The sequence below is a fragment of the Lipophrys pholis genome (assembly GCF_963383615.2).
Source record: "Lipophrys pholis genome assembly, contig: SCAFFOLD_32, whole genome shotgun sequence".
Taxonomy (NCBI): Eukaryota; Metazoa; Chordata; class Actinopteri; order Blenniiformes; family Blenniidae; genus Lipophrys; species Lipophrys pholis.
In genome coordinates this window covers 708,282-722,999 of record NW_028291980.1, presented here as the reverse complement: position 1 = coordinate 722,999, position 14,718 = coordinate 708,282, and the positions used below count along the sequence as shown (strand labels likewise).

At 43.2% G+C, this 14,718-nt stretch overlaps 1 protein-coding gene across 8 annotated transcripts in view; it reads left to right on the top strand.

Annotated features, from left to right (window-relative positions):
* Window positions 1-553: 553 nt before the first annotated feature.
* The window catches only part of LOC308128323 (NACHT, LRR and PYD domains-containing protein 12-like), a 365,314-nt gene continuing 351,149 nt past the window's right edge, over window positions 554-14,718 (top strand). For 5 of the 8 annotated variants that reach the window (XR_013936556.1, XM_080494027.1, XM_080494024.1 and 2 more), the window contains exons 1-11: window positions 577-731; window positions 1,038-1,139; window positions 1,436-1,659; window positions 2,213-2,286; window positions 3,887-4,006; window positions 5,843-5,944; window positions 6,021-6,099; window positions 6,412-6,619; window positions 7,098-8,883; window positions 8,964-9,137; window positions 12,575-12,757. Coding sequence is in view for 7 of the 8 variants with exons in the window: in XM_080494027.1 (XP_080350153.1) it covers window positions 2,243-2,286; window positions 3,887-4,006; window positions 5,843-5,944; window positions 6,021-6,099; window positions 6,412-6,619; window positions 7,098-8,883; window positions 8,964-9,137; window positions 12,575-12,757 (2,696 nt within the window). In the remaining variant the exon portion in view is untranslated. Of the gene's footprint in view, window positions 732-1,037; window positions 1,140-1,380; window positions 1,660-2,212; window positions 2,287-3,886; window positions 4,007-5,842; window positions 5,945-6,020; window positions 6,100-6,411; window positions 6,620-7,097; window positions 8,884-8,963; window positions 9,138-12,574; window positions 12,758-14,718 lie in introns of all 8 variants that reach the window. The other 3 variants (XM_080494025.1, XM_080494026.1, XM_080494030.1) reach the window with 3 other exon arrangements.

Sequence of the window (14,718 nt, the reverse complement as noted above, 5' to 3'; positions counted from 1 at the left end):
TGTTGAAGCCTGGAGTGTTTTAACAATCCTGTCTGCTGCTCTGACTCCAAACTACACCTCTTCCTCCTCCACCTCATGTTGGAGCCTGTAAAATCAATCCAACATGTCATCACTAAGGTAGTTGGTGTCACTGAAAGTTTCTGTCACGTTCATCTTCAACAAGACTCATTTGATCTTACCTTGATCAGCTGTTGAGACCAAATTCCTGAGTCCCCGTCCTTCAGTATTCTGTGGAATCTACAGTGAAATGATATGAAATGTGAAAAGCAGACAGAATATAAAAGTGAAGAAGACTGTATTCAAGGCTTTTAGTCTTGATGGGAGACGTCATTCCCACACAAATGAGGCACCAAAGTGTAACCCAGGTCCATAAAGCCCGAACTAAATAAAAGCGATTATATTAATAATGATATAAATCATGTTATTTTATTTTACTTTGTTTTATTTTCTTGGGGTTCAGATGTATTTAGACTCTTATTTTGAAGAAGTCACGTCGCAGTGGGGACCATGTGACCAGGCGCAGCCAACCGGGTTGTTTTCTTCCTGCTGCTCTATACCAGACGCTCTGCAGACACGGAGCTGGCAGCTTGGAAGGAAAGAGAAAAAGAGCCAACGAAACTAGTGAAAGAGTTCTCAGTTTCTCGGATATTTAGAAAGGTGATCGGAATCTTGTTGTTGCCACCTGGTTTGCTCTGGTGACGTGGTTGGTGCACACTGCTGGACGGGACCTGGTGAGTGGGAAAAACTAACTTATTTTCATGTTAAGGATATTTTCTCCATTTATTTATTTAGTTTTATGGACATGGAGAGCTATTATAGCAGAATTATGCTGTTTTATGTTACTTTAGTGGATCAAAGGGTAAATTGGAGGCGTAATTGAAGCGCAGCCGTGATGTTTTTCTCTCCGCGTGATGTCGGCTGGAATGCAGCTTATTAAGTTCAAATAAGCTGAAACTTTTACAGACTTTTACTTTAATTTAAAGCCATGGAATGTTAGCTTTAAGTTACCTGAGCATATTATTTCGTTCATACACCAGGCCTTGTAAGGTTGGACCAGGAAAATTCTGACATTCGGTCAGAATTTGGACTCCAGGTTCTGGAAACCCGACGGCGAGCCACCTGAGGAACCATTGAACTGTGTGAGTCTGAGACTCTCAGACTCTCAGAATCAACATTCTGTTATCTGCAGGCGTCTTGGACTCTAAATCACAGAGGCTATGTTCAAATGTTTTTACAATAGTTTAACAATATTGTCTTGTTTTCATCAAACCACATATTTCAGGTAATTTAAACAGTTTGTGGTTTGTACCGTTTATATTGATGATTGTGTTTGAATGAGACACATTCTTGTCTTCTTATAATGGTGATTTCTGTGCCTAGAGGAGCTCATATTTCATCACTTCCCCTCTGACACATTCCTGCTCTTCCAGAGTAGAACGGAGGAAACACGTGATTTATGTGAAAGCAACTCCCCCACTGGGCCCCACTTCCTGCTTCCTCCTCTGGGTGTGTCAGAGAGAGCAGGACAGAGAACGCTGAGGTTGTTAGACATCAGAGACAGACTGAGACAGACGAAGACGGACGAAGAGCAGCTTCTTCTCTCCACAAGTTTCCTCACACGTGGAAAAGTGTCTGTAAGAAGAAGAGAAGAGAGTTCAGGTGAGAATCTGTCAGCTCTTTAGAAGCTTCCACAACGGAGCAAAAGACTTTCTAACTTCTCTTTTTCTCTTTCATTCACACCATCACAAACCTCTGACAGCTGCTTTCTTCTTCTTCACCTGTTGGACAAACATTTCATCCTCCATTTAACTCCTTTCTTCACTTCTTTTCTTCTCCAGGGAGAAACTCTGAAAACATTCAGCAGTGGGCGGGGCTTCAGCCCTCCTTCACTCTGATTGGCTCATGTTTGTGTTAGTCTAAAACACACACACACACACACACACACACACACACACACACACACACACACACACACACACACACACACACATGACTCAATCATCTCATTATTTATCATCCAGCCGCTTCATTTTTTTCCCTGAAACCTCCAACTGACATTAATCCTATTGATTGTTGTATTTTCCATGTTTCTATATTTTCTTCTCTCATCTTATTTCCTCTGTTTGTTCATTATTTATGATTCTTGTTTTTCTTCTTTCTCTGTTTTGTGTGTGTGTGTGTGTGTGTGTGTGAGTGTGTGTGTGTTGAGCAGGTTGGTGTGTTTCTCTCTGTCTGACTCAACATGTGGGACGTGGATGAAGAAGACCCACCAGAGTGTGTGGACAGGTAAGAGACGTCCCCCCCTCCTGCATTCAGTCAAACAGCAAACAGAAGAATGGACACTAAATGTAAACTCCATAGAAAGATGAAATGTAGTAAAAGTGGCTCTGCTGTATTGATACGTCTCAAGGCTCAGTGATTTCAAGTCATCCAAAGTGAGCTGAAGTGATTTCAACAGGCAGCAGAAAAAGAGCTGCAGTAAAGGACATGAGGTGCAGAGACATTCCACCGTCCCCATGATCAGTCCCAATGTGATCATGAAAGACACAAGGACAAGCAGTGGAAAGGACAAAGACTAGAAGACCATGTGTTGTCTTTCAGGTCAGAGTTTCTAACTCCTCTTAACCTGATCCAAGGTCAGAGCAGTGTCACCTTTCCAACAGGGAGTTTAAAGGAAGTGGACGTCTCCACATGACACTGAAGTCCAAACGTCCCACATCACTAACTTACAGTTTGGTCCACAAAGATTTGTCCAGAGACAAAGTTTGTCTCATTTTGTTCTGTATATTACCACAGGAAATAGAAATGAAACCCTCCAGACTTCAGCTTTAATTCAGTGGCTTCAACTAAAACATCCCATAACAATGTGAGGAACTAAAGGATTTGAACACAATCCCTTCATGTCAGAGGCTCAAAAGTCCCTGAACCAATGAAATAAGAGAGAATCAATCCTTCATCTCTCACACTTGTTGAAAAGCCTTTGCAGGCAATGACTGGCTGAAGTTGTGAACTCATGACGTCAGCAGGCGCTCGCTGGGTTTCCTCTATTTTAATGCTCTTCCAGGCTTCACCGCAGAGCCGCTCACTTGATGTTGCTTTGTGGGCCTTTCTAATCCAAGTTTAATCTGTAAGAGGAGAAATTCAGGTTCTATTGGATTGAGATCTGGTGACTGACTGGGCCTTTCTAATCCAAGTTTAATCTGTAAGAGGAGAAATTCAGGTTCTATTGGATTGAGATCTGGTGACTGACCTTGAGATTATTGTGGTTCTCTATGAATTGAATTGAATCAAATTGAATCAAATGGAATTGAATGGAACCAATCCAGTGATGTGATGGACAGTCTGATGGACGTCAGTCTGTAGAGGAGGGTTACATGGAGTTGGTGATTCAAGGAGGAGGAGGAGGAGGGTAAAAGTCCAGAGTCAGCATGAAGGTTATTGAAGTTTTTTCATCAAACATATTTTGACTGATCAAGTCCTGAAAACTTTTCCAGAAGAAAATAACATTAAAGTTCTTTTGTTGAAAACAGGAAATGAAATGAGAAGAACCAAGTGTGATCTGGTGATCTAATACAGCATTTTGTGTGTGTGTGTGTGTGTGTGTGTGTGTGTGTGTGTGTGTGTGTGTGTGTGTGTGTGTGTGTGTGTGTGTGTGTGTGTGTGTGTGTGTGTGTGTGTGTGTGTGTGTGTGTGTGTGTGTGTGTGTGTGTGTGTGTGTGTGTGTGTGTGTGTGTGTGTGTGTGTGTGTGTGTGTGTGTGTGTGTGTGTGTGTGTGTGTGTGTGTGTGTGTGTGTGTGTGTGTGTGTGTGTGTGTGTGTGTGTGTGTGTGTGTGTGTGTGTGTGTGTGTGTGTGTGTGTGTGTGTGTGTGTGTGTGTGTGTGTGTAGAGGTGAGAAGCTCAGACACACAGCAGGGTCTTCAGTATCCAGCAGCTTGTCTATGAAGAGTGACGGGTCCAAAGATCTTCCAATAAACTTCAGTACTGAACCTGGACCTTCAGACACAAAGTAAGAAACTCTTTCTTTTCTTTTCTTTCCTCCAAACCAGAGTGAGAGAAGTTGTGCTCACTCTAAGATTCACTTCCAGTATTTTAGTACAAGAGTCCAAACTGCAAACTGACCAGCAAAGTCTGATCCTACACTCTTTCAAAAGTCCTATTTTGATGATGAATCTGCTGGTTTCAAAGTTTGAAGACAAGATTTGAAAGTTGTCAGTGATTGGATGATTTGGATGTTGGTTGAGAAGAAGTTCCAGAGTTGCTGGCTGAAGGCTCTGGACCTCCTGATGTTCATCCAGGCTGGAGGTCAGTGAGGCTGAGAGAGGAGGTCAGAGAAGTACTGTGGACGTTGGTGAGACGTGAAGGAGGAGGGTGAGGGACAGAGGAGATCAATGAGGTACAGAGGGAGGAGCTTCATCAGGAACTTGAATGTCTGGAAAAGAATTGTGAAGTGAAGCTGTTGAACTGAAGTCAGTGGAGTTTCTGGAGAAGCAGTGTCATGTGAAGGATGGAAGGTGTTCTGATGATGATTCATACTGAAGAATTTGACAGCAGGTGGAGTTTCTGGAGGATTTGAGAGGGAGAGCAGAGAGAAGGAAACAGGTGGAGGTGACCAGGGTGTGGAGCAGTGTGGAGGTGCTGCTGGGTGAGAGGGAGGAGCAACAGTGCTTGATGTTACCAGGGTGGAAATATGCTGACTCAGTCATTCTATTGATGTGGGTTGGAAATAACAGAGTGCTGTCGAGTAAGACACCCAGACTCCTCACCCTGACTGGAGGGGAACCAGAGGAGCTGTCCATGATGGAGGACAAACTAGGACCTTTAATGGACCTGAATCATATGAGGAGAACTTCTTTATCACTGCTGAGTTTGATCAATTTGAAGAAGAACCAGGACTTGATGTCCTGTAGACAGTCACTGATGGAGGTGGGTGGGAGGGTGAAGTTGGTTTGGTGAAGACGTAGAGCTGAGTGTCGTCTGCATAGCAAAGAAACTTCATGAGGTATTTATGAGAAATATGGACAAGTGGAGGAGATGGACAATGAAGAAGGTGGGACCAAGTACAGAGCCCTGGGGAACACCAGAGGAGAGGGGGATGGGGGGGATGGAAAAGATTTGAACTGAATGATTTTTAACTTTAAAGTTATTTGACCAGAATCCATTTGGGAAACATGAAACATGTAGGATCCAGTTTCAGTTGTTGATGTTGATCTCTGATACATTAATACCTTTCTGAATGGAATTGGTCATGACACTCACACAAACACATAATTCCAGCATTTAAATTTAAAGGAACATACCAGTGTGTTGACCTCTTGCTGATTAATGATCAGTTTCACAACATTTAAGAATATTCTGGAGGTTCTAATCCTCTTTCTCTGAGAAAGTCCAGTCTTTTATTTTGGGCTGAATCGGTCCAATCTTGATCATTTTGCTTCAGCTTCTGCGACGCCATCTTTGATATCCCAGAAACCCTTGTGGCAGATTTCCCAAGATGATGTCAGTTAGGAAACATCAACACAGTTTGATGTTTGGTTTGTAAACATCAACTTTGGTGGATCGATTTGGGAAACTGCAGGTTGGAAATGAGTCCAAATGAGTGTTGATGGTCTTGTTTTGGTGTTTTGGTTTATTCTCTCTGCAGAAGGGAGATGTTTTATGGGAAGTACATTTTGAAGATTGTTTTTCTGGTAGAGTAACTTTAAATGTGGAACTACAGTTTATAACTATTAAATATCCTCACAGTATTTTCACAAAGTCTGACTTAGAGAATCAAAGTCTCAGTTCTTCCATGTATCTTCCATTGTTCCAGTCAGTCTGTTCCTGATGTTGTGTTTGTTTTTAGCTCTGACTCTGGGTTTCCATCCAGCTGTGTGTCCATGAAGAGTGACTGCTCTAAGGAGGAACCCTTAACCTTTAAATGTGGAGCAGGAAGTGGTGATGAGGGGTGAGAATCAGTGTTTGTCTCAGGATTCCTCATCACACCACACAGCAGCTTTAACAAAGTCAACATGTTTCTGCAGCGTGAGCCAGCAGAGCTCCCAGCTTCTCCCTGGTGGCTCCGCCCCTCAGCATCAAAGACATCTGGACTCCACATTTATGGTGAGAACACGTCTCCATTCAACACTTTACTGTCACATCATGAGACAGAAGAAGCTGCTGTGACTTCCAGCTGAAACATGAAACAGACACTCAGCTTATTAGATCCATTCAGGTCCAAAGTGAAACAGTCCAACCTTCATCCAGCTTCCAGGCTTCACTGATGCTTGAAGCTGCTTCTGCTGGAGATCCCACATGAAGTGTGATTTGGCTTCACATGTTGTCCATCCTGCTCTCTGCACTGCATTTACACTCACATCTCAATCTGGCTTCAGTTTCAGCTCAAAGTCAACTCCAGATGTTTCTCTGTTCCAGCTGCTGGAGGACAACATGGTGACTTTCATGAAGAAGGAGCTGAAGAAGATGAAGAAGCTCCTGAGTCCAGATTACCCAGCCTGCTCAGAGAGTGAGAGGGAGGATGAGGATGAAGAGCAGAGGAGCAGCAGAGAGTCATTTCTGAGGATCACCCTGGACTTCCTGAGGAGGATGAAGCAGGAGGAGCTGGCTGAGCGTCTGTGGAGCAGTAAGAGGATTTGATCTCTGTCAAACCCAGAATGATATTTTACCAGCTCTCCATTTAAAGGGTCCGGATCCCGAGCCCCCACTGTGGTTTAACAGACAGAGGACAATCTTCCCGGTGTCTGTTTAAGCTGGCAGGCGAGGAGATTAGCTCTGAATACTCTGTCTTCATCCCAGAGTCATCCCTCTCTTCATCTGGATATGCCACCCAGCACAGCAGCCCAGCTGATAGGCCGACGTAGGAGACACCCTGGTTCACTACTGCTTTCCTCTGGGTTCCACCAGCACTTGTTAGGTTTCAGAGAAATTCTTTAGTGACCTGGCGTAGGTCTCAAGGACATGGTTTTATTAACTCTAACTCTGCTGGAGTACCCTGTAAGAGTATTTGGATCTGATTGAGGAGAAACATCTCCACTAACACACTGTCATCTTCACATTCAATGTCAAACACACTCAACTCATTCCTGCTTTCTTCTTTTCAGGAACTTCTGCTGGAGTCTGCCAACAGAAGGTGAAATGTGCTCTGAAGGAGAGGTTCCAGGTTGTGTTTGAGGGGCTCTCTAAAGCAGGAGAGTCCACCCTCCTGAAGCAGATCTACACAGAGCTCCACATCACAGAGGGAGGGACTGCAGAGGTCAATGAGGAACATGAGGTCAGACAGATTGAAACAGCATCCAGGAGAGCAGCCAGAGCAGAAAGCAGCATCAGACCAGGAGACCTCTTTAAAGCCTTACCTGGAAGATCTCCACCAATCAGAACAGTGCTGACAAAGGGAGTGGCTGGCATTGGGAAAACAGTCCTGACACAGAAGTTCACTCTGGACTGGGCTGAAGACCAAAGCAACCAGGACGTCCACTTCACATTTCCATTCACCTTCAGAGAGCTGAATGTGCTGAAGGAGAAGAAGTTCAGCTTGGTGGGACTTGTTCATCACTTCTTCACTCCAACCAAAGAAGCAGGACTCTGCAGCTTTGAAGACCTCCAGGTGGTCTTCATCTTTGACGGTCTGGATGAGTGTCGACTCCCTCTGGACTTCCAGCACCCTGAGATCCTGACTGATGTTACAGAGTCCACCTCAGTGGATGTGCTGCTGACAAACCTCATCAGGGGGAACCTGCTTCCCTCTGCTCGCCTCTGGATCACCACACGACCTGCAGCAGCCAATCACATCCCTCCTGACTGTGTCGGCATGGTGACGGAGGTCCGGGGGTTCACTGACCCTCAGAAGGAGGAGTACTTCAGGAGGAGGTTCAGAGAGGAGCAGCAGGCCAGCAGGATCATCTCCCACATCAAGACCTCACGAAGCCTCCACATCATGTGCCACATCCCAGTCTTCTGCTGGATCACTGCTACAGTTCTGGAGGAGGTGTTGAAGAGCAGAGAGGGAGGAGAGCTGCCCAAGACCATGACTCAGATGTACATCCACCACCTGGTGGTCCAGGCCAAAGTCAAGAAGGTCAAGTATGATGGAGGAGCTGCCACAGATCCACACTGGAGTCCAGAGAGCAGGGAGATGGTGGAGTCTCTGGGAAAACTGGCTTTTGATGAGCTGCAGAAAGGAAATCTGATCTTCTATGACTCCGACCTGACAGAGTCTGGCCTGGATCTCAGAGCAGCCTCACTGTACTCTGGAATGTTCACACAGGTCTTTAAAGAGGAGCAAGGCCTGTACCAGGACAAGGTCTTCTGCTTCATCCATCTGAGTCTTCAGGAGTTTCTGGCTGCTCTTCATGTCCATCAGACCTTCATCAGCTCTGGAATCAACCTCCTGGATGAACAACAACAAACAGTCCTGATGAAGAACAATCTCCACCATCTCCATCAGAGAGCAGTGGACGAGGCCTTGAAGAGTCCAAATGGACACCTGGACTTGTTCCTCCGCTTCCTCCTGGGTCTTTCACTGCAGACCAACCAGAGTCTCCTCCGAGGTCTGCTGACACAGACAGGAAGTAGCTCACAGACCAATCAGGAAACAGTCCAGTACATCAAGGAGAAGCTGAGTAAGAATCTGTCTGCAGAGAGAAGCATCAATCTGTTCCACTGTCTGAATGAACTGAACAATGGTTCTCTGGTGGAGGAGATCCAACAGTCCCTGAGATCAGGACGTCTCTCCACTGATAGTCTGTCTCCTGCTCAGTGGTCAGCTCTGGTCTTCATCTTACTGTCATCAGAAGAAGATCTGAAGGAGTTTGACCTGAAGAAATACTCTGCTTCAGAGGAGGCTCTTCTGAAGCTGCTGCCAGTGGTCAAAGCCTCCAACAAAGCTGTGTACGTGGTTCATGAACAAATATGTAGAACTGAGTCCATGACAAACATTGAACTGGTTTTCATTGTTGCTTCTTCTTCAGGTTGAGCCGCTGTGGTCTGTCAGAGAGAAGCTGTGGAGCTCTGTCCTCAGTCCTCAGCTCTCAGTCCTCCAGTCTGACACATCTGGACCTGAGTAACAACAACCTGAAGGATTCAGGAGTGAAGCGGCTGTCGGCTGGACTGGAGAGTCCTCACTGTAAACTGGAAGCTCTCAGGTTCTGACATTATTGATCATTAATATCCACCACTCTCTGTTCTCCTGCTCACATCTCTAGAACATCAGTAAAACATCTCAGTAGAACACTGCAGCCTCTTGATATTTTCTCCTCTATTAATCAGGAAGTAAAACTACAAAGTAAAGTTTCCAGTGTAAGTTCAGGTGGAGAGCAGCAGCTTTACTTCCTCCACTCACTGTGTTTGTGATGCTCCATGTCACAGAGTTCTGCCTCAGACTCTGACACCGACACGACTACGAGCAAGAACACCACACATGAGACAAGCACAGCAGCAGGACACTCACTTCAGGTGTGCTCCTGTGGCTGGATGAAAATATCATCACTTAGGAGGCTGAGGATCCACCAAGGAAAGAGAGGAGGATGAGAGAGCAGAGGCAAGAGCCTCACAGTGACCAGTACTTCTTATGAAGCAACCAGTCAAATCAGTGGAGTGAAGCACAGCGACGGGACAAAATAGAATAGAATAGTTTATTCTAGTGATGGCCAGATGAAGCTTCATGAACCACTGTCTTTACTTTCTGACCCTCACACAGAATCTGTGTAGTTTTCTTCTTTTCATTTTAAATGAATATAATCTTAGGAATCCTACTGTCACTACTTGCTGTCTTATTAATGTGTACAAGGGTGGATGAAATGTCGACCTCTTCTATGTCAGGAACTCTGAAATTCTTCATCCTTTATGATTAATTGTGTTAATTGCTTTTAATTTAAGTATTAATTAAATTCTAAATAAATACTTTAGTATATCTTGATGAGACTGATATAAATTGGCATCATTTCCTGTTAAACAGGTGGTGCCCCGAGGTTATCTGATGCACATCAGATTCCATTTTTTGTTCATGATCCATGACTCTTTCATCATCACTAAATAGTGTTGCCACAGTTATTTTTTAAAAGTAATCCAATTACTGATTACTAGTTACTCCTTTTTGTCACAAACTCAGTTCTGATCACTGCCTGACCTCCTGCTGATAGATATTTAACCTTTGACCTTCATTCTTTGTGTATTTATATCTGACTCACGCTTTTGTTATCACATTTTTACTATTACTGGTTTTTATTTACCCAGAGATGTAGTTGTAGTCTGTTGTTGCACTATTGATCTATGTATATATTTGCACTATCTGCTCTATTTGACCTTTTAATTACAGCCCTTCTGGAACAAATAAAGTATCTGATTGATTGATTGAAAAAGAAAAAGAAAAAAAAATGCAAAAACAGTTCAACATCTCTGCAGTTGTGTTGTTGTTGCAATGATATGGTTTAGTGTTGACATTTATTGGTTCCAATTCTTTTGTGTCACCTCGTTAGAGCGAGTTGCTCTGTGATTGGCTGAGAGTGGAGAAGGGGGCGGGTCAGGTCAGACAGCATGCTCTGTGTGTGTCTGTTAGTTTGGAGGAGAGAACGAGCAGCTGCTTCTGTTTAATAATAAAGTGTCTTTGTAGAGAAGAAACTCTTCCTGCTGGACGCCACAATAGTAATGCTACAATAGTAATGCTGCAATAGTAATGCTGCAATAGTAATGCTACAATATTAATGCTACAATAGTAACGCTACAATAGTAACGCTACAATAGTAATGCTACAGTAGTAACGCTACAATAGTAACGCTACAATAGTAATGCTACAATAGTAATGCTACAATAGTAACGCTACAATAGTAATGCTACAATAGTAACGCTACAATAGTAATGCTACAATAGTAACGCTACAATAGTAACGCTACAATAGTAATGCTACAATAGTAATGCTACAATAGTAACGCTACAATAGTAACGCTACAATAGTAATGCTACAATAGTATTGCTACAATAGTAATGCTACAATATTAATAGTAACACAAGGGGACGACTTGGAGAAGTAACTTTAATCTGATTACTGGTTTGGAAATAGTAACTCGTGAGATTACTCATTACTGAATAAAGTGTTCATATCACTGTTACTCATCATCATCAACAGTCAAATTGCCTGATGTACAACCAGTGTTCCCAACAACATCAACTGTTTACAAAACAATCAGTACAACAGATTGTAATACAGACAGTCCAGAGTACAGAGCTAGGGCAAGGTGGAGGTTCTAAAGCCTCCACCTAATGGATGCCAGGTGTGCAGACACAGTTTGTGAACCGGGCCAGGGAGAGTGGCAGTAGGAGGAAACTTTTATTGTGGTAGAGGAACTCAGTACTGGGCGAGTCATTGAGGACAGGAATCAACAATTGGACTGTGGACATCAAATAAATACTTTGACATGTCCAAAGGAAAAACTGCTGATTGGACCTGATCAGTGTTGCTCCTGAATACGTTCTAAACAAGTTACCTGTCCTCACCAGAGCAGCACCTTAAATAGGTTAAGGTGCTGCTCCACCTCCTCAGCCTTACTCCTCTTGACTCTACTCACCTTTGACACTTTCCCACTACATGATGGTCCCTGCTACCAGGTACTTTCATGGTACACCGTAGTACACTGAGGTTCCAAGCGAGCGAAGTCGAGAAGACGGCAGGCTGCTCATTCACCCGCCATTTTTTAAACCTGAACACAATAAAAAACAAAAAAGGACCAAAGTCCGCAGCTGTCCTGGTGAACGCTGTTTAACCACATTTCCATTAGAATTTAAAGTATCGTATGGTTTGTTTTTCTTATTTTAACATCAGTAGCTACTAACAGCTTGTGGCAGAAGTCACCAGTTAACAGGAGCACCAGTGAAACCGAAACACCGGACAGTGAAGCATCACATCGGGGTGATTACTTGTGCATGACGGGGAAAGCTCCGATGACTCCGCCCACGCCGTGGTCGTTCTATTGTAATGGAAAACAAGTGAGGCTGAGTGGAGTAGAGGCAAGGCCAGTAGGGTCAAGTGGAGTAAGGCTGAGTAGGAGCTGGTGGAAAAGAGCTATTTATTACAAGTGACTGGGAATCAGAATATCTAGACAACAATGTGAATAAAGCTGTAAGAAATGCAGAATTAGGAAGAAATGTTAAACAAAGAAAACAATAACAAAGATCTTCTATTGATCAAAGAAGGATTAAAAGATTCTGTCAAAAGGAAAAATACAGGATACAGAGAATCTATAAAACACAAAACTAAAGAAGTGGCACATAAATATGTGAAATACAAAAATAAGTTCACTACAACTAAGAAATGATTTAAATAAATATGAATAAAAGTGGTGAAATGTAAGAAAAGCAGAATCCTATTAAAGACACATGGAATCTATTAAAGAGTGTAAAGAGAAAGACCCAGAGACATTTCATTAGTAAGGAAGAAATCATAGAAATTATTATCAAATGTAAAACCAAATCTTCAGATTGAGACTAAATGTAGATGAAACCAGTAAAGAGGGTGATTGAGTTTATCTCCAAACTACTGACTCACATCTGGAACCTTTGTCTTTCCAAACTGTCTCTCTTTATTCAGGTTGGAGGGCTGCAGGTTGTCAGAGATCAGCTGTTCTTCTGTGGCCTCAGCTCTGAAGTCCAACCCCTCCCTCCTGAAACATCTGAAACATCTGGACCTGAGTTGGAACGAGCTGCAGGATTCAGGAGTTGAGCAGCTGTGTGGTTTTCTGGAGAGTCCACTCTGTAGTCTGGAGACTCTGAGGTCAGACTCCATGTTTGAGTTTGTGTGCAGTGAAAGTTGTGTTGACACTAAAGGTCAGACATCAGGCTGATATGAGATGATCCACACTGAGGATCTCCATGAGAAACTGAGACTTCTTCTCTGGGCTTTAGTCCTGTGACTGTGGCAGAGCCGTGTGGAGCTCCACATTTCAAAGCTTGGTAGAAGAAGCAAGGTGCTGCAGTGGAGAATTCACTGTCAACCTCTGACACGCTCCATGTTGAGCTTCAGCTTTCAAAGCAGGCTGATCTCTCCTGGATGAAGAGTCACTGATCTCCCAGCTGGAGCTCCAAACTCTCCCTCACTCTGCCATTGTTGCCCCCCTGACCCAGTGTGTGTCATGTAGGGGTGTGATTCAATCCTGTAATAGGAAACAAAGAGGCAGACCACTTGAGCTGGGGTTTGGCTCGGCTGCAGGATTTAATATATCATTTCAACAAGTGTCAGACTCATAACAAGTTACTCACTTTCACAAATACAGTAACCTCAGTTAGTTACTTGAGAAGAGTAACAATCATGTTGTAGCTACAAATTAAAGGTTTTGTGTGAATGAACTCTGGAGTTAAAGAACTTTTTGGAAAGAACTTTATACCAAACTAAAGAACCAAACAAACACCTATAATAATCAAAAATGCAATAATTTAAACCTTCTAACTATCATAAAAACTCTAAACACTTTTTCTACAAGAGAATAACTACCACTTAAATTTACATTACTTACAGTCGTCCTACCAGAGACTTCAGACGTCCTTTCCTCTCCTAATTCAACAATCTTCCAGTGAAACTTATCAAAAGTCCAAATCAGCTCTTCTGCCTCTTGCTCTGACTTCCAGGGTGATAAAGTCCATCTACAATAGAACTGATCTATTGTTTCACTGTTAATACTCAGACTATGTCTCTGTGGTCTGCAGGTGCACAGCATTAGCCCCGCCCCCTTTTCTTCAGTCTAACCAATCACAACAACAGACAGCAACAGGAACCAATGAAAATAACAGAACACATTAAAACATCACCAGGCACATTCACACGTTGTGCTAGGTTCTATGTTGTATAGTTCTATGTTTAACCCTGTATTTTCCAAACGGCTTCGCTCAGATGTAAAACCAAAGTTATAAAATATTCAGGAAACAAATGTTGAACGGTTTGGAATGAAATATTCACACTTTACTGTACAAGATCCAAAAAATACTTTTAGAGTTTAAAACAGTGCTTTAAGTGGGCCGGTATTCACCAGAACGCAGTACCAGAACTTTTAAATTTTACCTCTCAGCAAACAGGACATTTTTCTAACGAAAGGCACGTACCAGAACTTTCTGTAATTTCTGGACTATAAGCCCCTACTTGTTTCACACACTTTAAACCCAGCGGCTTCAACAATGATGCTCATTCATGGATTTTTACAGATAAACGATCTTCATGCTGACGATACAGGGGTGATGCGTTCAGGTGCATCACGTAACTCTGGCTGCTGCGCTCAGTGGCTGAGCAACGTCCTCCTCAGAGGAAAATCTCCTCTCCTCAGAATCATAACCAGCAAATACTATCAACAGAGAGAAAACCCTCAGTCTCTGTGTATTGTTGCAGTACTTCACTTGCCCCCCCCCCATCGCTCCCTCTCTTTCTCTCACTCACTTTCCCTCCCTCTGTCACCATTTTTAATACTAGTTTTTCTTAAAAAACACAACAAACATAAAACCTCAATCCCCCAGTAAAATGTATGCTCTGGTACAACGCGGGCCTCTGTGCTTATAGACAAGGGTGGCCTAAACTGTATTTTTTCTTTTTAAGTTTGGTGGGTGCAGCTTATGTTCATTTAAAAGAAAATAGAATAGTGCACTGTGCTGTCTGTGTCCCATATTGACGTGACCATCGACAACATTGTTCACAATTACACACTTAAATCACACAATACATTATATTACTGAACAGGCAGAACAGTTCTT